We start from the raw sequence: 23,545 nt of genomic DNA, 5'->3' as shown, positions 1-23,545 counted from the left end.
AGTGGAATACAAAAAACTTGTTGGTAATACTGGTCTTCCATTCTTAGTTGCTTGAATGGTAGACAGTGAGCACTTAGAACCTGAATGCCAATTAATATACTAAGGCTAAGAGAGTGCATATGTCAGTGATTTGAACCTTCTGAGAGTCAGGTCCATAACCTATGCAGTTAAGTAAGCGATCACTAGCATATGGGGCATACACGAATACTGAGTCAGTATCAGACACCTCACATTTACCACACCAATGACACTCATCTCCCCGAGATCAATCCCTGGTCTGGTTTTTACGGCACTATTGCCAAATGGTCTGATCTTTCCTGGCTTTTGTCTAATACGGCACAATTGTTTGTTTGCTGATAAGTGTACACTGACCCCTACCCCAGCACCTCAATGCCTCGAGCCATCACAATTCTTCAGAAATGAATTTAACAATACCATGGAAGGCACACTAAAAAAACTGTAAGAAAGTGAGTTCTCAGTGAACAAGGCCTCTGTTATATATAGATAACATACACTCACATACTCACGCAAATGCAACTCTCACACACGTGATCACACTCTCTGGCAGCTGAAGCCAGGCTGCGAGCAGTTGCACATGACGAAACAGGCAATCATGTGGGGGTAAGGAGGATGCTGGGACAGGGTGTGGGAGGGTAACAGGGTAGGGGTGGGCAACAGTAGACTGCTGGAGATGACCTGCAGGAGACAGGACATAATAAAGTTAAAGGCAATAGCAAAGAGGGTCACACTCAAAACAGTACCCTGAGGCACACCAACTTCCTGGTGGAGGTGTCTGACAAGGCAGTACCAACATTCCTTGAAAAATCAATACTTTAAAAATACCTGAAGGACATGGGGCATGCGGCCTCAGAAGTGCCACATGTAGAGAGATCAAGAATACCCATCCTTCAGAAGGTGTTTTAGGCTTTCTGCAAATTTAAAAACACTGCCAGTGTCCGATATATCCACAGAAAACCATTCGCGACACACGTTGACAAAGTGATGAGATGGTCAGCTGCAGGACGGCCTGCTCAAAATCCGCACGGTACAGTGGTCAGTGAATTGCCACACTCTAGTCACTATACCAGCCAGGCATGAATTACATGTTTCATCAGTTTGCAAACACAGCTTGTGGGAGAAACGGGGCAGTAACTAGAAGGAAGGTATTTTTCTTACTGGGCTTGGGTATGGGTATGGGAATGACAGTGTCTCTATGCTGGCATCTGGCAAACGGTGCCCTCTGCCCAGATGCAGTTGTACATAAGAAAGAGCAAGTGCTTGCCCACAAAAGAAAGGTTTAGCAACATCTGAATGCAAACATCGTCCAGCACTGTGTTGGAGGATCGATATGAAGTGAGAGCAAGTTCTCGCCCAATCATACTAAAGGCAGCTTGTAGCACTCGCTAATCTGCCAAAATAAGGGTACTACCCAAGCCTCCTCCACTTGTTTCTGGTGGAGGAAGGCAGAATGATAGTGGGTGGAGCTTGAAATCTCCGCAGAATAGCAGCCCAATGGATCTTGGTCCTGCAGGGCCCATACAACAATTGAGGTAGTGGAACTGTTAGAAGAACTACTTAAGGAAATCTAGCTAGATTTTTGCTATCCTGAAGGGTGCAACGACACTGTGCATGCAACTGTTCATAATGAATGCAGTTTGCCATCATAGAATGATGGTTAAAAACATGGAGAACACATCTCTGCATGTGAGTTGAGTCACAACACAGCTCAGTCAATCAAGGCACTGGGACATGGCACAGTAAAGATGAAGTGCGAGAATGGCATATTGTGTGGTGGTAATGATGGCATTTGTAAGATATTCTACCTGGTCATCACAACTGGAGAAATTATGTCACTCAAAGGGTGCCAGGGAACAGTAAATCTCCAGTCATCCCTAGAAAGTTGCCATTTCGGTGTGCATATATGTGGGGTAGGAGTCAGAAAATGGATAGCAAATGGTAAATGGTTGCTTGAGTACGTACTAGAGACAGTGATGAGATGATGGGCAAATTGGGCAGTGCAGGAGATTTCCAGATATGGGTAGGAGTGCATGTAGTATAAAAGGAAGATGAGTACTCCCACGATAAGGCAAATGAGGTTAAGGTGACTGAGAAGTTCAGCCTAGAGGGCACCTCTCTGTCAGGTTCTGGGAGATTTCCAAAGGGAATGGTGTGCATTACAGTCAACGAGCAGCAGAAAGGGGTGAGGGAGTTGGCCAGTAAGCTGGATGTAGAGTGTCCATGACACCGAATGACTGAGGGATGTAAACAGTACATATGCAAAAGTTCAGGAGAGGAAGTAAAATGCAGACAGGAATAGCTTCAAGCTGGGTAGTCAGGTTGCAGGGTTGACTTTGAACGTCCTTTCATATGAGCAGCATGACTCCCCTCTCTCCTCCTACGATATGGAATGCCATCTTTGGAGAGAGGGAGTCAAAGCAGACTGGGAAGAAATACAAAAGCTCAAATCAGTCTTGAGGATGCAATTTTGTTTCCTGCAGGCACAGAACTAGCAGAGGATGCGATTCCAAGAGCAGCCGCATGTCATCTTTTTGGATTGAAGGCCACCAGTATTCCATTGGAATAATGTCATGATTAGGAAAGAGGAGGAGGGAAGAAATGGAGCGGTGGCACCTCAGCGGCCATTCCTGTGTTACATTCTTGATTGCATTTACATAAACTTATGGCTCCTCTTTTTTGGTTTCTTAAACATTTTATTTTATCTGACACATTCCATGACCTTTAAGATTTGTGCCACATATTGGTCCTAAACAACAAGATGTATGAAAAAGAAACCACTTACTGGATAAAGGACTGTTTGCCATGGTCATGGGAGCTGGCAAGTAAGTCAATGCAAGATCTGAAAGATCACAAGAATGATCATTCGATTCTGTTTAATGTACCAGAGACCTATATTAATATTACTGAAAGCAATTCCCTAACAACAAAAGTAACTAAACAGTTACTTTAAAATCACACTGCACAATTTGTGATGCACGTGCTTAAGTACACTAAGGTAGTTTTATTGAATTACTAATCAACATTTGTCAAACATAACAAACACTATGACAAGTATAACTCTCAAAGTAGTTCACTTGGTAGTTATTTCACAAGCAGGAAAGTATTTTCAGAAGAGTTTAGGAAGTTTGACAGGCCATGAATGTATGGAGGAGAATGAGTCTGATATCATTCTAGAAAGGTACTTTGAAACGTGTTTGCGATTGCGAGTACCTGTCATTTGTGTTTGTGATATTTGCTCAAAAATGGGGAAATCTCAGTTTCCAACTGCAATCAGCAAGCATTTTAGACAACAGTAAGTGGTAAGTGTCGATTTTGAGGAATATTTATTGTCATGTTTAAAGAGTATCAACTATGGTGTAACACATCGCTTTGGTAAAGGCGTACATCTCACAATGTCTATAGTACCGATGAACAATGGTCACCACCACAAAGTGTTTTTTTTTTTTAAATTCAAATGGTGGCTTTAAACTTTTATACCCTTCTCTGTTGTGCATAATGTGGTGTCACCGTCAGACACCACACTTGCTAGGTGGTAGCCTTTAAATCGGCCACGGTCCGGTAGTATACGTCGAACCCGCGTGTCGCCACTATCAGTGATTGCAGACCAAGCGCCACCACATGGCAGGTCTAGAGAGACTTCCTAGCACTCGCCCCAGCTGTACAACCGTCTTTGTAGTGATGGTTCACTGACAAAATACGCTCTCATTTGCCGAGACGATATTTTAGCATAGCCTTCAGCTACTTCATTTGCTACGACCTAGCAAGGCGCCCTTATCAGTTACTATTGATATTGTGAATCATGTACCATCAAGACAGACGTTCATCATTAATGGATTAAAGTTAAGTATTCCACCAGCTAAGTCCGTTTTTCTAAATTCTAATTTCCTTGTCCTGTTCCAGACCTCACGCCAGCCTGTGTGAGTTAAAACGCATGCATTTTGTCCTCCTCTAGTAACACCCTCCAACCAAAACACACAAAATCTAGTGGAGACTGATGCAGCATATCTGCAGGGTGGGATAACGATAATTAGTTTATCGTTCTTCACAGTTCATTATGATTTCAGTGTTTTATTCTATCATGATGATGATGATACCTGGTTACGGGGCACTCAATGGCATGGTTATCAGCATCCACAGCAATTCCCAACTTTTACATGGTCCAGCCATGCCACTTTCACAAATGATGATGGCAACACAAACAACCAGTCCATGGGTTTATTCCTTGCTGTCTCATTCTTGTTCAGCAATGTGCCTTCCCCCTAGAACTGTCAGCATCATGACAACTGCCATTACATCAGGAGAACGAAGATGAAGTTGAGCTGTCAGTAAGATTCTGTACACTGACCAATGACACATGACTTGACATTAATAATTAAAGAGAGTTACTTGTTTTAAATTAAGAGCCAGTATATGAGTGGTCTTTGAGATATTTTTTTTGGGTCATTTAGCAGGTAATTTAGACTTGAGATAGCATTTCAGTTAACAGTGCTAAAGAAGTTGCAAAGTTTGTGATGTCAGGTAACAGACTGCCATGGGAGACGCAATGAGACTGAAATGGAGATGAACAGGATATTAATAAAGGTGTTTATTTGATTAAGCAAGTGGGTAGTGTGCAAAGTAGCTCAGAATAGGAGGAAGTATTTTAACGGTTCCAAGCCCTGAGCTGATGAAATATGTCCTCACCCAGGGAGGAGGACAGGAAGCAGTGTGAAGTTTATTACATGCCACAGAACCAAACTTTATATGCTACTGGTGAAAATCACACTTGCTCTGCCAGTCTCATACGTGCATCCACTACTTTCACTCACCTGAGCGATGGGACGCGTGCCTTTCTCCTCAGCAGGGCCTGATTGACAAAAAAAGAATTTTCGTTTTAACATAAAAAATACCTTATCTGCACAAGTAAAGCAAACTAGTGATAAACTAAGTGTGTTTCAACATGACCTGATAAAGAACAGAATCAATTGTTTCTATCTTTTAGAAAACCTACGGATCAGTGTATAATTGAGCATCTAATCTACTCAATTATAAACAACCATCAATATTACCGAGTTCCAGAAAGCCAGAACTTTATTCCAGTTGCATGCTTGCTATCTGAAGACTGGCAGGGACAAATAAATGTTTATTGTCATCATTTCACATAAAAATTGCTCAAATTTTAAAATTTAAGATCCTGTACTTATCTGCTTTATAAAACATACAATCTTATGTTACACAGTTAACACACTGTTTCATGTTTAACATTTAGGAACTGTGTGTAAGCTTGTTTATGCACCTTCACTAATTGCATTCATGTACTGACATTATATTCATCCAGTATTTGGCAATGAGAGCACTTAGTGTTTTGCAGAAAACTTCACCAATAATTTTAAATTATCATGAATTTCTCTCACAGATACCCCACAGAAAGTAATAGCAAAAATGTTTATCACTTACCACATTTTTGCTGTTTGTGCAGTAATAATGCCACATCAAACACATTCAATGTAACACTCCTTTCTTTACTTACAGATGGGTACAAGTAGTGAGGAGAATGAGTGGCAGGTGAGGCAGATTATTTCTCAGGTGGATTTTTTGTGGAGGTGAGACAGAAAGAAAATCTGATGCGTATGGGAACAGGATGGATTAGGAGACATAATAGGAATGAGGTTGAAGTGGGTGGTGTAGCATCTGGCTGGTGCTTTACAATCCTGCCTTATGCCACACAACAGAGGTATGTCAGTTGCTGGCATCTTAACAGGCTTGAAACTGAAACTCACCCTCAGTACAGCGGATCTTGCCAATGACAGCCACTGCATGGTTTCCACCCTGGAGCCATGTGACAATGGACAACTTAACAGTATTTCTCCACTACATAGCCTTTGTAGGAGAATGTACAGTGGCTCACCAGCCAACCCAAGTTCCAGACTCGACATCAACTATCTACGATGGAATGCATGACTATATTAATAAGAATGCAGCCCACAATATTGGCATTGCCAGTGCAACCTACAGCAGTGTTCGTCAGTTGTTACAGAGTGCTCAACTGGAAGCTTCAAGAATAGTTTTCATATTAGTGGCAATCTTTTCATGCATCAGGGCATTCTCTACCTTGCCTTCATCACAAAGTTGTTTCATTTGCTTCATGTTGGCATGTACCATCTGTCCCGCAATGAAACACTCTTCCTCTTGTCCACTCAGGAACATCTCTCTTCTTGTGCTTTTATAATTCCTTTTTTGTCTCTGGAAGCTTTCTACCAGTGTCTTGTGATCCATTAGGTAGCCTTCATCTCTGTGTTCAAGTGCTTCTGCATAGTGTTTGAATGGTTTTGCTCCGTGTTCAAATGCCTTGTGCCGCTTCTTTCTTTCATCCTGGTATCTTTCTGCCTGCACCATTCCACATCATCATCCCTCCTTACTGATGTCTTGGCCCAGTTTCTGTATTTTTCTTCCAGGTGTGTGCCTCATGGATGGCATTGCCATCTCCTCCATGGGGATGACAGTTCATACTTTTGGCTGCTGTTACAGTCAAAACTTTTCCTCTGAGCACAGCAACATTGGAATCTAGGACATCATCAGTGCAGCTTGCAGTGCTCAGCTTAGCTCATATTAGTGACAGCCTTACAGCATATCAGGAGTATTTTTATGTTGCTTGCACTAGGAAGCTGTTTCACTTGCCCAACATTATCATGTGCCTTCTGTGTTGCAATGAAGTTCTATTGTTCATGGCTACCTGAGCACATCTCTCTCCTTGTGCATGGATCATCCACATTAGGTGGGACATATGACCATGAGTGTGGGTGGCAGATGGGGCAAGGCAGCTCCCTGCTGGACTCCCTGTAGAGAGGTGAGGCAGAAAGACGAACAGATTGGTCTGGGATCAAACTATAGTGAAAGTCTTGATGGGAAATATTTTATGAACAAAGGTACTGGCACCAGAGACAAATCTAGTGAACAGGAAGTGATACTGTAGTATCAGCCATTCTCTCCAAAAGCATTGACACATTCATCCCACATGCTTCAGTTGTTTCCACTCTACTATACACTCCCAGCACCTTCATTTTAGAGGTGATCAGCTTTCATATGTTATAAAGTAGACCATAGAAACCTTATTTCTGCTGACTGTATTCTTCATAACCACCCTACCCATTATTCAAAAGACAGCTCCATAAATAATTGTAAACAATTAATTCCAAGAAACTACTGAGACATTCAAGACAAAATAAGGAAAAGAAAACAAATGTCTCCAGTACACTATCTCATGAGAAAGAAGAAAAACAGTACATCAAAAGAACAGTATCTGTACATTTGGGGTGGTAGATTTCCAACTACAGTCATGATTATGATATGATTTTCATTAATAAAGACATGCATTAATTTTAGTTACAAGACACAGACATCAGTTTTCTTCAAGAATGAGTTATCAGTGAAAATAGATGTCAAATAGTATATACCTAGCAAATAATGTAACAAAGATAAATAATATCTACACTGTCTTTGCCATCCACAATTAAGCCAAAGATAGGAAGCTCCTTCTACAAAACATACTGTACTCACTTCTGTACCAACAAAGAAAAAACACATTCTAGCATCACCTGTCAGCTTCTGGGTTCTAATTGTACATAAACTGAACAAAAGATCACAGTACACAATGAAATGGGACATTCTTATGGTTGTGCAGATTCTGAAACAAACATTTTGGCAGGACCTTTATGTCTGATTGACCACAGAAAGGTTAAGGGAGCCCCTGAAAATGTTAGTATCAAATAACTTATGGTAGTGCTGAACGCATCAGCTATGACCATTTATAAACTACATTCACACCCCAATATTTCCATTTAAGTTACTACCCTAATAGGTTGTACAAAAATGTTCAGTTTTGAAATACAAATCATCCTCAGTTTCTTCTACTCACATCATTCATTCATTGGAGTCCCACTGTTTGATTAAGCCTCTTCCCTGGCTTCTCCTGGTATTCTGGTCTCAAGCTACAGGCATTGCAGCTTGAAGTCCATGTAGCCTGATATCCACTCAATGCCTCTCACCAGACTGTCACCTCAATGTTCCCCCCACTCACCTCCCTAGGATACGAGCATGTAATTGTCTTATCCTATCTGTCACTCACTCCATCACTACATGTATCACTCATCTCCACTACCTCCACACTACGTCTCCTAATCCTGCCTGTTCCCTGTCCATTTTTCTGTTTCCTTTTCCCTCCCAGTAATTCTCAGCACACATATTTCCACAGCTATAGAGGCAAACTTTGTATTTCTGTAAGTCAGTAAATACTCGCCCCAAATCAAAGTCCTCAATATTCAAAAACATAAATATAATAAAATATATTATGATTTCTGGATTCTAATTCAATTGTGTATGGTGGACTGACCAAGGGGTTGCAGAAATCACATAGATAAGAACTATAAACCCACTATCCAATCAAAATACCTGGGCACCCTTATGTAACGGGCAACTGAGCACTTTAATTCAATGAGAGGTGGAGCTACTATTATAGGAAGTGAAATGATAATTAAATGGACACCCTAGCTGCAAACAGGCGGTGATGTACTTCATTGGGGAAATGGTGAAAATGTGTGCCCCGACCGGGACTCGAACCCGGGATCTCCTGCTTACATGGCAGACGCTCCATCCATTTAATTATCATTTCATTTCTAGCAAAGCTGCAGGGTGATCCACAGTAATTGTTCTTTCGGGAACAGATACTACCGTCATATATAGTTAAAATACGGCTTCCCGGCCATTGACCTTCTTGTGCGAACGCACACGCTATGCCCAAACTCGTACGGGACTTGGTAGATTAATCTGCCACAAGTAATGAGTACGATCGGCAAACATCTGTTAGGCACACTACGAATGTAGTGGGGTGGACATGTTGGGAATGTGGATCTCACAGGGAGTGTGCAAGGGATAAGTCCCTGCAGACGCACTATCCTCTGTGCCCGCAGTGGCTCAGATGGATAGAGCGTCTGCCATGTAAACAGACGATCCCGGGAACGAGTCCCGGTTGGGCCACACATTTTCAACATGTCCCCAATGAAGTACATCACCACCTGTTTGCAGCTAGGGTGTCCATTTAATTATTTCATTTCTAGCAAAGCTGCATGGTCATCCATGGTAATTGTACTTTCGGGAACAGATACTGCTGTCATATATATTATAGGAAGTGGCAGGTAATACTGTTTTGTAAGCAGAATTCATCAGGCAGGGATCTGAGTACACTGAACATGGACTTTTCTTTGCATTACACCTGAATAATTAACACAGGGATGCATTTCAGCCCTTCCAAACTTGCCCAAGTCAGCTGTCAGTGATTTGACAGTTAAGTGAAAATGTGAAGGAACAACCAATGCTACATGAAGTCCAGGCACACACAGTATGCTGATGGACAAGTGCTTCTATCATTGTGGTAGGAAATAGTAAAAACCAGCTTGCAGTTAGATGCTGCAGTCACTCTTCAGTTTTGAAGTGCAGCTAGGAGCCCGCTAAGGAAATGGCTGTGTACAGGGAGTTAGAAAAACTGGTTACAATGGCTGAGCAGCTTCTGGAAACAACATTTCTGTTCAACATAAAGTCACACTGACTGTAGCATAAAAACCTATGACTGCTGGTGAGTGGATAAGTGGAAACGAGATTTGGAGTGACAAACAGTGCTATACTCCGTGGGTATCTGATGGAAGAATTTGGATGTGGTGACTACTAAGTGAACATTATCCGCCATTACCTCTACTGCCAACAATGCAGTGCAGAGCAGGCAGTGTAACAATATGCAATTTCTCCTCTTTAACTTGTTCTCCCCTTATTGTACTTCAGGATATGATAAATGCAGAAGGGTAAGTACATATTTGACATTATTGTGTACTATACACAGCAGGGGAACAATTCACAGATAACAACCGATTTGATCAGCTCAACACTTGTACCTCTCATGGATCAGCATTGTTAGGCAAAGGCTTATAACCAGTGGCATTCCTGAAGAAGGTTTGCCTGCCGATGTTCCAACCTGAAAGCAATGGATCGTCTTAGGGATTAGTTATAAATGGCATTTTCACTCTATACCTTGTGTCCAATATTTCTACCTTGTCTGGTATCAGCTAGTAAGGAAGAATGGGCTGGCATCCACCCACAGAGATTTCAAAAAGGTCAAAGTGTCCCCAGAAGAGTTCAGGTCCTCATAAAGGAGAACACAAAATCTTAATGTCCACTAATAGGTGTCCAGATACATTTGAGTCTCTACTGTACAGAGCAGGAATGTAAGCCTCCCACAGTGGGCTCTTACTCACCAGGTGACTTCGCTGCACCTGCAGTACTGGGTCCAGCCTCTGGTGACCGCAGCCGCTGTGGTTCTGCACTGCCTACTATTGTACACACAGAGAGTAAAACGTCTTTTAAGTACTTTATGTACTGCTTTAGTTAAGGCTGCAATTACGTGTAAATTTACTCTTACTCACCAGGTGACTTCACTGCACGTATGTCCTCAGCCCCAGTACTGGTTCCAGCCTCGGGTGTCCGCAGCCGCTGTGGTTCTGCACTGGATACTATTGTACACACAGAGAGGAAAACATCTTTCAAGTACTTTATGTTCACTTTAGTGACATGGTCTTAAATTGTGGCTGCAATTGAGGGTAAATTTGCGTATTTTATCATGGACAATGATGTACTGAGGCTATAACCAATCTCAGAAGCCATAGTTACGAAAAGAAATCCACATTCATGGCATATAGGGAAAAAAATTTAAAAAACTTTTGACTGTGTTCACTGGGCACCATGTTCACAGACTGTGCTTGTACGTACCACTCCAGAGGAGAGATGCACATATCAATGACTTCTTATCAATGAATGCCATTTTGAAAGAAGTGTTGTGTACACATTATGAAAAGAGCAATAGAAAACAACATGTCAAACATAAATGTACAGATATTGTTCATTAGTGTTATTTCTATTTTGTGTGTGGTGACTTACATCAGGGGACAATATGCACCTTCAGCACTGTACAGCTATCGCAGCAGCTTTGGGTGCCAAACTACATGTGTGAAAATAAGTATTCTGTGGGGTCACCACACTGTCCTGTAAAGCAATAGGCTGCCAAAGGAGTTATTTCAACAACTGATGTATGTTGTGAGACACAGAAGAGGAACCTTCAAAATTATTGTGAGTGTCTCTTTTATACTGAATGAAGGTGATCTTTTAGTGTAGTTCACGAGTGTGATGATGAAGGGAATAAATAATTTGTTAAGTCAAAAGTGACATAGTAAGTTATTTATAAAAATGTGATGCGTCAAAGGCATCAATTTTGAATTTTAAAGTAATTATAACAGAGTTTGAGAAGAAGTATAGAAGATAAGGTACAGAATATAATACATCATTGTATTAAATAGTTACACCACATGACACCTGACTGCAGTGTTAGGGGACAAACGACATGAAAGGGAAGCTGTGTTGACAGAGGAGTGAGACAAGTGTCAGAGTCCTGCACAACTGAGTAAGCGAGCACAAAATGTGAGATCAGGAGACCACAGCCTAACTTGATAGGCTGCCCACACCACCTGTCATAGCCATGCACAGAAGTTGTGACTGAGCCTTATACAATTAACTCATATAGTTTAAGTCTTTTTGGTCACACATATTATAAACTTGCCAGTCAGTACTATAGGCAAAATGTCAAAGGTGGTGGTGTATGCTTTTATCTAAATCCCAAGCTTAAATTTAAGTTAAGATATGAGGCTAAACCATTAATCATAGAAAAGAAAGTAATTGTTGCAGCAATTTACAGATCACCATCTGGAGATACTGAAGTATCTCTTAAGAATTTGGAAGAAATGCTCGACATTTTTCTCAAATGAGAACTCTACCATAATTCTTTGTGGTGACTTTAATATTAATCTATTGGTCCAGAGGCCAGTAAAATACAAGTTTTTAGACATACTAAAAGCTTCAACTTGTTTCCCCACGTATCAGCTGCCACTAGAACAACAAAATGGATCAAATGCCTCTGAGCACTATGGGACTCAACTGCTGTGGTCATTAGTCCCCTAGAACTTAGAACTACTTAAACCTAACTAACCTAAGGACATCACACACACCCATGCCCAAGGCAGGATTCGAACCTGCGACCGTAGCAGCAGCGCGGCTGCGGACTGGAGCGCCTAGATCCGCATGGCCACTGCGGCCGGCACTACAACAACAGATTCCAGTGAAAGCCTAATAAATAACATCTTCTCAAATGTGGTCACACATGAAGTTGCAGTTACAAATGTGAATATAGGATTATCAGATCATAATGCACTAACCTTTAATCTCACTGCAACTCCCAAGGAGGGGAACATAAAAGGAGCACAAACGATGTTTCTCTACTGAAAATTGTAATCAGTTCTAAAATAATGTTAAAAATGCAGTTTGGCCAGAGGTCTTGGCACAAACAAACACAAATGATGCTTACAATACATTTGCTTCCACTTTTATGGCATACTTTGAAATGTTCTTCCCAAAAAAGCTTTTGGGTTACAGATCATCTGGATCCAAAGAGACCTGGAGTACACCCGGAATTAAAATGTCAAGTGAAACCATGAAATTACTAAGTTTAAAGTTAAAAACATGTCATGATCAGCAGTTTGTTGAGTATGTGAGAACATACAAACAGACTTACTGCAAAGTAATATCAAAAGCAAAATTATTAAGTAATGATAGATTAATAAGGCAGGCTAGTAACAAGTCCAGAATGATGTGGAAAAAAAAAAAAAAAAAAAAAAAAAAAATTTAAGCAACAATTAACAGTGATGTCTCCAATGGTAAATACCAGCATGATGGCAATCCCATCAGACGAGCATTAAGTTCTAAAAGTCATTAAATGCTTGAAATCCAAATTGTCCTCTGGTTTGGATGATGTACCTGTATCAATAATTAAGAAAATTGCTCCATGTGTTGTCAAACCTATAGTACACATAGCAAACTTGTCCCTTAGTGAAGAGATATTTCCGGATAAACTAAAAATCTCTAAAGTGATACCTCTATACATAAATGGTGAGACATAAAATAGAAAAATACCAACCTATATCTCTCCTCCCATACTTCTCCAAAATACTTGAGGAATTAATGAAATTCAGGGTTACAAAATATCTAGAAAAACATAAACTAATAAATAACAGTCAACATGGCACAGTACAGAAACAGCCATATTGCACAGAAATAGTAAGAAATTTTGAGTCAAATAAACAGGTTGTTGGAATTAATCTAGATTTAGCCAAAGCCTTCAATACTGTGAACAATGTAATATTACCAGGGAAACTTGAAGCAATATGCATCAGGGGTACCGTTAAAAATTGGTTTGAATCCTATCTGCAAAACAAGTCACAAGTTGTTGAGCTGAGGTCCTCCAAGAATCTTCACAATTTTAAACCCATATCTGAACCAAAACAAATTTAAATAGTTGTTTCTCAGGGCAGCATTCTGGGCCCATTGTTATTTCTTCTTTATATCAAAGACATACAGGCTCCAGACAGCTCAGCCAAAATTCTACTATTTGCAGATGACACGAGTATCATAATTAGTGATAAAAAAGAATCACTGTGTACTACAGCAGAAAAAATGCTCTCATACATACAGTCATGGTTTTATTCAAAAAGGGCTATCATGCTCCAATGTATTTCCATCAGAGACGAAAATGGTAAAGTAGGTCTGAGCAATAACCACACATGTAAATTACTAAGAAAGTACTTTGATCAACTCTTGAACTGTAGATAACTGAATTGTTAGCTAGAATTTCCAGATATTTGTTGAAAACATGGAAGCAGATCTACCACCTACAGCAAACAAACAAACAAACAAACAAACAAAAACCCTGAAAAACAACAAAGCCAGTGGAGAAGAAATAAAATCATCTCAACCATAACTGGTGTCAAGCAGAAATGACAACTAACCTTCAGATTATGTCTGAAGAAATATGGGAAACTGAAAAGATTCCAGAAGACTGGAAAGTGGCTCCTATGCAGGGTGACAACATGTTTCCACACCACCTCAACTGCATCTTAGAGGAAATAGTAAGATAATTGAAACAAAAGGCAAAGAACATAAGCTGTCACAATGAGACTGGAGACTTCAGGAAAAAGAGATACTGAAATTCAGTGTCTAGTATTTGCAAATGATTATGCCATTCTTTATAAAAATATAACAAATTCAGAAATACAAATCAACCTCTTAGAAGGAATACCTAACAAAGCAGCTTTAAAAGTTTCTGTAGAAAAATTTTTTTAGGACAAACATAAAAAAATGACCCAGAAATCCTAGTAACAGATAATGAACTGATAAAGAAGGTTTATAAATTTAAATATTTGTGAGGAAAGATTCAAGGCAATGGCTTCAAAAATATTTGCTGTAGACAAAAGAGTATGTAAAATGGAGAAAGCATATGATATAAACATGAACATTTACAACAAGATGTGTGTGTCTAAAAATTTGAAAATACAGCACTACAGCACAGTAGTAAAACCAGAATGTCTCTATGCAAGTGAATGTTTAATGTTGAATTATGAATTATACAAACTTCAAGTCCTAGAATTAAGAATCATTTGAAAAATACTCAGACTGCTAGGAAATCCATAAGTATGAATATTAAGAAGTTATAAAGTATATTGCAGCATAGGAAAAACAACTGAAATGCTGCAGAAGAGCTGACTATTATTTTTTGGACATTTATACAGAGTGAACAGCAACAGGTTAACCAAACATATTGTTAAGCATCTTTGGGACAAGATGTCAACAACAGGACAGATTCAAGTAGTTAGGAAAGATTTGGAAAGAAATACAAGAAAAAGACCCAGCAGAATGATAGGATTTCAAGAAGAAAGTGTTGCAAATGGAAGCATTCCAAGGCAGGAAGAAGAAGAGGAAGACAGGATCAGAATGGTCTGAGGAAGAAAAAAGGATAGATAGTGAAGACGAAGGAAACCTGGAAGAAGAACAAAGGAGGAAGCATTGAAATTAGTATGTGGTCATTAGATACCCCAAACAGAAAAACAAAAAGAAGAAGAATGTCTGTGATGTCATTAATATAAAACATCAATATCAAGGGCCCCACACACTTCCTTGGAGCACATCTACAGTTACATCTACAATGTTCCATATAGTTCTATGCAGTGTCCTATGTACCGATATATCTTCAGCCTTGTCACGAAGCTCTTTTCATTTGTACATATTTTTTATTTAAACCACCCATCATCAATGCATTATGATGTTGGTACATCATTAGAACATTAAATGTTGGGAGCAAAAACAGAGAGACGTCTTAAGTGAACACTGTGCACTGTGTTATTGTTACTTATGCAGCCGATACCAATAATGTAAGAGTGAGCACACAATGTATGCTTTAAGTCAGCCTTTCCCATCATTGTGTTTTGTGTTGTTGGGGGCATTACATGTGATCTAAGACAAGTTCATATGCCTAGGGATCAAAGGATACAGTTGTCTTTTCCACCATTTTTACGAATTACATTACCTTGTTCTCACTTAATGTGGACACATTCTTTTAGGTAAATTGTCATTCTATGAATATTATGTTGACACAAAGCACTGCTACATTTTAATTTAAAATGGCTAAGTGGGCAAAATGAGAACAGTGGTGTTTATGAATATGTGGTTTCAATGGTAACGTTTTCACCATGTATGGGTATATTGCCATGGGACAGAGCATGGCAAGGAAAGATTTTCTAATTTAAAGGATGATTGTTTTGACATTATTGACCCTCCATTTTCAGAAAGACCTTCAGCATTTGATGAAGATCATCTGAATGCATTAATCCACGATGATGCACATCATTGCACTCAAGAACCAGAAAATGTGATGAAGTATGACCATTCCGTCACTGTGCAGCATTTGAATACAAAGGAGAAGGTTCAACAATAAAGCATGTGGGTACCACATGCCAAACCATATAAATCAGTGGTTGGCTGTATGTACATTACCCTCTTGCTTGTTCTTGATTAGTGAGTGAATACCACTGAACATTTCTAACCTGTATTGTTACTGATGACTAGAAATTTTGTTTTTATGCTAATGTAAGGAAAGAACGGAAAGGAATGCTTTAATCCAAACAAAGCAGCAGTGCCACATAGACTTTTGAGCATCCACACAAGATAATGTTATCGATATTGTGGAGAGGTCTGGTGTTAGAATATTGCTGCGGGGTGTGGGAGCCTTACCAGGTGGGATTGACGGAGGACATCGAAAGGGTGCAAAAAAGGGCAGCTCGTTTTGTATTATCACGTAATAGGGGAGAGAGTGTAGCAGATATGATATGCGAGTTGGGATGGAAGTCATTAAAACAAAGACGTTTTTCATTGCGGCGAGATCTATTTACGAAATTTCAATCACCAACTTTCCCTTCTGAATGCGAAAATATTTTGTTGAGACCAATCTACATAGGTAGGAATGATCATCAAAATAAAATAAGAGAAATCAGAGCTCCAACAGAAAGGTTTAGATGTTCGTTTTTCCCATGCGCTGTTCGGGAGTGGAATGGTAGAGAGATAGTATGATTGTGGTTGGATTAACCCTCTGCCAAGCACTTAAATGTGAATTGCAGAGTAATCATGTAGATGTACATGTAGGGGACCATGTGGTGTACTATGAGTTGCTTGCATGAGGTGTAACTTCCCTGTTGGTATTTATTGTCAACAACAGACATCTTGCAGATATAGTCCCAGAAAAACATCCAGGAAGACTGTGTGAAGTGGTGCTATTCCACAGTAACAGTCACCAGCATTCTGCTAGACTGGCAACAAACACTATAGAACAACTGGGTTGAGAAGTCATTTTGCACCCACCTTTTTCATTTGATCTTGCACCCTCAGATTTCATCTTCTCTGCTCTCTGTTCAATGATCTTGACATACTTCCTTTCGGGTGAAAATACACTTTGAACATGGCTCTTTGCTACAAAATCACATGATTTCTACAGTTGTGGATTCAGAAAGTTATCCCAACAGACTGAAGTGAACAGCGAAACAAATTATATTATTTATGATGATTTAAGTCTCCAGTATGTATAGTCTGAGTTTTTTAACTTGTAGGAAACACTACAGTGTTATGCATCAGCCTAAGATGTTCGATTGGCCATGAAAGGGTTAATCTGGAAATAAGCAGTAAAAGGCTAAGCCTGGAATAACATTTGTTGTGTTCTGTCCCTCTGCCAATCAGATAAATTGTCATAAACCTGCAGGCCAACTGCGTGAGGAGTTGTGGTGGACAGATTTAATGCAAATGTCATAGAGGGGATGGGGTGGCAGAGGGTGTAACATAGGAGGTACAGGTACAGGTACAGAGCTAGGCATGGGAAAGGGCAGTGTAGGGGTGGCTAGTACTGAGGGAAGGATTGTGAAACTTAAGTTAAGGGGAACTCCAAAATTTTCAAATTAGGGAAGCTGGTATGGGAGTAGAGGGGGTGAGAGGAGTATGAGATGGGTCTCAAGAATGCAGTACACAAGTTGTGAAGCCACCAACAAGTCAGCCACCTTGTACTCAGTAGCATGTTGTCACCGGGTAGTCAATAACACTCTTGGCAGGTGAGGGATTGAGAGTAACTGTGGCACCCAGATGGGTCAGGCTATTTCACACATCAGTCAGGTGGCAAAATTCATTACTACTTATCGTAGTGTGCCTATTTGTAATGTTTGCTTAACATTACAATGACAAATTTCTAAATGTCAATTTGGTACTTAAAAAGTTGTCTTTTTTCTCTTTGACCACATTTCCCTCACAATCTACTACAGTACACATTTTCATTGCAACTGCACATTTGTAACCAATCTTTCGTAGTTACAAAAACACCACCAATTTTCAGTACGAATTATGTATGACATAATTAACATCCAGTGTTAAGTTATAGTATAGAATTTTGAAAAACTGTTTCACAAAAATTATTTAGCACACCACCAATGGAATATTAATGTCAAAGAAAAAGATGAAAAATAAAGTACCACATAATAAAATATTAAAGTCATAACTTTAATGTGTAATTAAGCTACTGAAGGAAGCAAATATCTCACCTGCTAACAGTTCCTCCATCCTCAACTTCTGCGGCATCTGCAAAAATATTAAGAAACTGAATAACTTTACATCAACAGAATTTGAGTGTAAATCGAACATCTTGATATGTGGCAGTGGTTGTCTTCTCACTGCACATGCTCATTTTAATGTCAAGAAGTTGCTACACTAAAATAGTGATGGAGATTACAAATCAGGTGCTGTGGCAAGTACATACATGAGAAATTTTATAAAAGTGAGATTGATGAAAACTGCATAATGATCCAAGTGAAGAACCACAAAATATTTTAATTTTAATTGTCTGAATTCATTACAGCTGCCATATACAGCCACTGTCACAGAGAAGGACAAAGGTGCCCACAAAAAGCAAGGCAACATTGGTGTTTGGAGGCTGGTGTAAGGACACTGCCAGTCACCGAAATAATGGTACAGCTTAGTTTGCTGGAATGAACACCCCTCATGAAAGGGGAAAGGAATAACAGACCATTATAAAATTACAGACTGTCACAGTTAGGAGATAGAGAAATTATGTCATGTACAATTCCGATAGTGTCTCCATTGGATTTCAAGTTACTGAGAACCAGCAGATCCCAAAGTGTTGAGCCACAGCAGTTCACGTGGCACACGTTGCAAATGACATGCCATGTAGTGTAGCAGAGTTGTGGCAGCTTACAACTATGTGACTCACTTTCTTTTGTATTAGTAGTGTGATGTTGATTGGAAGCCATAAAGGCCACATGAATACCCAGAATCCTGATCGAAACACTTTAAACTATCTGCAAGTACTGTAATGACTGCATCCCTACAAAAATGGAGGACACTGGCCCCAACAATACATTATGATTTTATGAGCTTTGTCTATTTAGGGGTGTACTAACCTGTTCCAGGGTGGTGTTGTGTTAGAGTAATTCTTCATCAAAGTTCATATTTTGGATTCCAACATGCTAATAGCTGCCCCAGAGGTAAGGAAGTTTAATGTGTTGAGGGTATGCCCACAGATACTTAACATGCGTGGCCAGCACATAAGTTTTCATTTCAATTGAGTCACACTACCCTGTTAGGGAGCTTCTTACAGATGCAAGCAGTTTGTTCAAGGCACATTGTTGGTTAGGGTTTGGATAGTTATTTTCTATGTGAATTATGTATTTTGTGTTGATTAGCACATGCTCAGTTAGCCCCCAAACTACACTGAATAGCTCTTGTTGTTCACACTGCTACAGCAGACTGCAATGTGATTGAAATATAGCACTGTAGGCATCCAAATCGCTATTGATGGCATTCTCCCATAAAAATGCATCAGTGGCAACTGGTATCAGTGTATCAGCCTCACTGATTTGTACCTGCACACACAGAACAAGTGAGACTTGTGTGTTTCATAGTGAATGACTAGGTGGAAGCCACTTCATACTGTGGACAGTGTTAAGGTGATATGCAGAAAAGTATATCTAATTTACAAAGAAGATAGTGTAGGTGTCTTGAAGTGTACTATGTGACATTGGTAGCAATGATATACGGCATCATAAATCACAAATACTGTAACAGCCTAGCACATATTCATAGTAACACTGCAGAGAGCAACAATGACTGCATGAAGAACCAGCATAAAGGTGTGGGAGTTTAAACAATTGGAAAATTTTATATCCAGCAACTAAAGGAACTATATGCCAATTTGGATACACAGCTTAAACAACAAAACTATCATCAACAAGTGTGGTACTCAGTACTGGTGACTTAACATGAGGCATTCCTGTCAAGGACTGCTGTTACAACTTTTACAAGAAACTAATGTAACATTTACACAAAATCCAACTGCAATGTAAATTTGGATTCCTTGACACGCATAAGGCAAGTCCTACATCACTTGGAGGGGAAAGGAAATTTCAAAACTGAAGTCTTTAAAGTAATCTGTAAGAGCACAGTTTGACAGAACTACAGGCAATGCATCATTATCCCATTTTGGTATATACGAGCATTTAATTGGGAAGCTGTTAGAGCAGTTGCTGTGGACAATTTTGAAGGCAACTTTGTATTTTGGCCATGCATATCTCTGTGGTCATGGCTAACAGGGATGGAAGCTGATATTATGACAGCAGCAACATAATGTGACTAATGTGAACACATCCAATAGAGAGGAAACTGCAAATAAGAATTTTTTGTCCAGTAGTGACTTGAGCAGGAGCATAATTGGACTGGGGCAGCCCAACAACTAGGGTCCCAATGGCACTCAAAACAAAGGAAATACAAGAAATTAAAATGGAAACAAAAAGTGGAAAAATAGGTAAAAACATCTGACTAAACACGTCCACAAATGTCCATAGCTCATTGAGGAGCTACCGTAGTGGTCTGGAATTAGTCCTCTGAAAGTGAACTAAATGGATTTTGGTCCACTCAGCTTGTGTCAGTTGCTAACAGGATGCGGCTTAACTTCCAGCACTGCAGTACCTCATGAGAAACAAGTACATTTATTCACTCTGTGAAGGCAGTACAGAATTCTCTGACCAGTTATTTGTACAGAAGTTGGTGGCAGTGACTGCACTGAAGTCATTCCATGTGGTACTGTGTTACAATCATTACTGTATGCCTCCTACCAGATTTAAACACATGATAATGAATTTAATAATGGTTACCGAGAGCCAAGGATGCTTGCACAATGTATACCAGAGTGGACAACTGCATCTAACCCCATTCGGACTAACAATAACAATAACAATAACAACAACAACAACAACAACAACAACAACAAGAACAAGAACAACTGCAGTCCATAAACTGCATGAGTATGAGCCTAATACCAAGTGGTGCTTACTTTACAAACTGATTTTCTGCTACATCAGTCCCATACTGACTTCCCTCCTACCTCCCTCCCACCCACCCTACCTCCCTCCTTTTGCACTGCAGTTCTGCAAGTATGAAGTGTCTGAGATGAGTGGCAATATAGTTACTTCCCACTCACCAAATCTATCACTCTTACTGAAGGGTGCAGTGATGTAAGACAGATTGTGATTTAGTAAGCAAATTGAGTGCACAGTCTTGCTATTGTTAGGTAGCACTGATTAGGACAAATGACCGACAGTCGAGATCAGATGGCCTCTAACAAAGCTGTGTTTAGTCAGGCTGTGGAGGATGCATGGGGAAATTACATGATGCAGTGTCCACAGTTGCATTTTTCCTCAATTACATGAAGGAAGAACAATCTCTGGACAAAGTTCATTGCTGTAGCTCAGGATTCAGACAAGAAATAAACACGTTTTGTCCAACAGAAATTAAATGGCATATTGTTTCTTATTCTACATACAGCATGTAGAAACACATGTACTCCATCAAATAAATGCAACATACAGACCAATTTCTATATATATACACCATTTAGAAACTACAAATTATCCTACAGCCCTGTTTTCTTATTTGGTCATGAGAGACTTTCCAATTTCTAATTTGCCTGTGCATGTGCGTGTGTGTGTGTGTGTGTGTGTGTGTGTGTGTGTGTGTGTGTGTGTGTGTGTGTGTGAGAGAGAGAGAGAGAGAGAGAGAGAGAGAGAGAGAGAGAGAGAGAGAGAGAGAGAGAGAGAGAGAGAGAGAGAGAGAGAGAGAGAGAGAAGATATATTTTGCACATTTTTGGCCGAGTCCGATGGGTGGCAATAGAGTGGGAGAGAGATGAATTTGACATAACAAAAAATAGCCCTAAAAAGGGGCACTCTTGATTTATTCATTTCATGTATGTAGGCAGAGAGCAAGTAAAGAGAACGTAATACTCAAAATATTAAATTAAAATAAATTTATTTCAGGTACAAGGATAATGCCAACTAGAACTAGCTCAAATTTCCTTCTCTCATCTTTGATATTTTTCTGTCACCATGAGATTTTGTGCTGGCTCTCACTGACAGAACACTGCACAGCAGAACAAGGAAAGAAAGTAAAATGTTCTCAGTCCATAACATTTTATCCAGAATGCCCCATTATTTCTGACTTCAGTCATGCACCCTGGCACTGAATCTGTGAGGCATTGGACCCATTTGTCAGAAGAGGCAACCCCACTGAGGCTTCAAAAAAAGCAGTCCAAAAGAGCATCAGCTATAAATGGTGTGTTTCACAGCCAGTTCTCTGTGTGTTCGTGCTACTTACACACACATAATTTCCATTGTGTTCATGTGAGCAGTCTCTCACAGCAAGTCCATTACATTAATGTCTATGTTGGACAGCTGCAGTTGAATGAGCAGACCCATACACAAGTGAATATTCTTCCTGTAGCATGAGATCCCCTCCACAATATAGCATTCACACTAAATGCAGCACCACTTTCTTCAAAATGTGGGCATACGGCCTGCTACTGAGGAAGCATTCCTGCTCCTCTCACAGAAATCCGACGCCCCCAATGGGGAAACCAACGCCCCCAATGGGGAAACCAACGCCCCCAATGGGGAAACCAACGCCCCCAACGGGGAAACCAACGCCCCCAACGGGGAAACCAACGCCCCCAACGGGGAAACCAACGCCCCCAACGGGGAAACCAACGCCCCCAACGGGGAAACCAACGCCCCCAACGGGGAAACCAACGCCCCCAACGGGGAAACCAACGCCCCCAACGGGGAAACCAACGCCCCCAACGGGGAAACCAACGCCCCCAACGGGGAAACCAACGCCCCCAACGGGGAAACCAACGCCCCCAGGAAACTGACAATCGGCTAGTACTACCTGTTGTCACCACTTATTCCCCATTATGTCTGGACCCTCGCGGCTGCTAAACTACTGTTTGGCCTTGGTAAGACAACTTATCTGTGAAAAGGACATTTTTCCACATTGCATTCAGATGGAGCTCTGTGGCTGCCAGCCAGTGTAACACATTTCCTCACTGAGTTCCTGTTTTATAGTGGATCATTGTGCGTGCTGTACAGCTTTCCTTGGCCCTCAGTGAACTGCATCATTGGAACTGGGAAGTTGGTCACTCACTACAACTGCTTCGTATCTAGGGGAGGGATTAGTTGGCTCTTATAGGCAAGCTATGTGTTTTCCTGCTGTGTGCTCATTATCTTGAGCCAGGCATTCTGCTGATAGTGCCTCCTTCAACAAAATTCTTTAAAATTCTGTTTACAGTAGGGGTAGACTTCTGCCATTCCAAAGATTCATCAATCACACAGGTTGATATTTTATCCAAAGTTCCCAATACTCAGGCAACTTCCATTCCCATAGTCACCCTTGGGGTGAATTTGTATAGCTTTAAAAATGCACGTTACTACCCCTTAATATTTGTCATGTCAACACTGGATACATAGAAATTCACGACTCTGCCAGATATGTGACAAGCATGGATGGAAAGCCAAATCATCTGCATACTGCAGACGTTTGCTGAACCCTACACAGCTTACACTGGGGACAGGCCACATATTTGAACAAAATTTCCTTAAACATTTTTGCCATTTATCAGCATGACAAGAGAGAAATCAGCATTGGACTAATATGCCATTTCTGATGACTAACACCTCTGACAATACCTCA

At 40.3% G+C, this 23,545-nt stretch overlaps 1 protein-coding gene across 1 annotated transcript in view; it reads left to right on the top strand.

Annotated features, from left to right (window-relative positions):
• LOC124796220 (CAR1 transcription factor-like) overlaps positions 1-23,545 on the top strand; it is a 122,401-nt gene that overhangs the window by 41,934 nt on the left and 56,922 nt on the right. Inside the window, exon 4 of the mRNA XM_047260311.1 lies at positions 22,409-22,711. Coding sequence (XP_047116267.1) covers positions 22,409-22,711 — 303 coding nt within the window. The remainder of the gene's footprint in view (positions 1-22,408; positions 22,712-23,545) is intronic.

Source organism: Schistocerca piceifrons, chromosome 4 (assembly GCF_021461385.2).
Source record: "Schistocerca piceifrons isolate TAMUIC-IGC-003096 chromosome 4, iqSchPice1.1, whole genome shotgun sequence".
Lineage (NCBI taxonomy): Eukaryota > Metazoa > Arthropoda > Insecta > Orthoptera > Acrididae > Schistocerca > Schistocerca piceifrons.
Note: the sequence above shows the minus strand (reverse complement) of the source record. Positions and strands in the feature narration are given on the sequence as shown.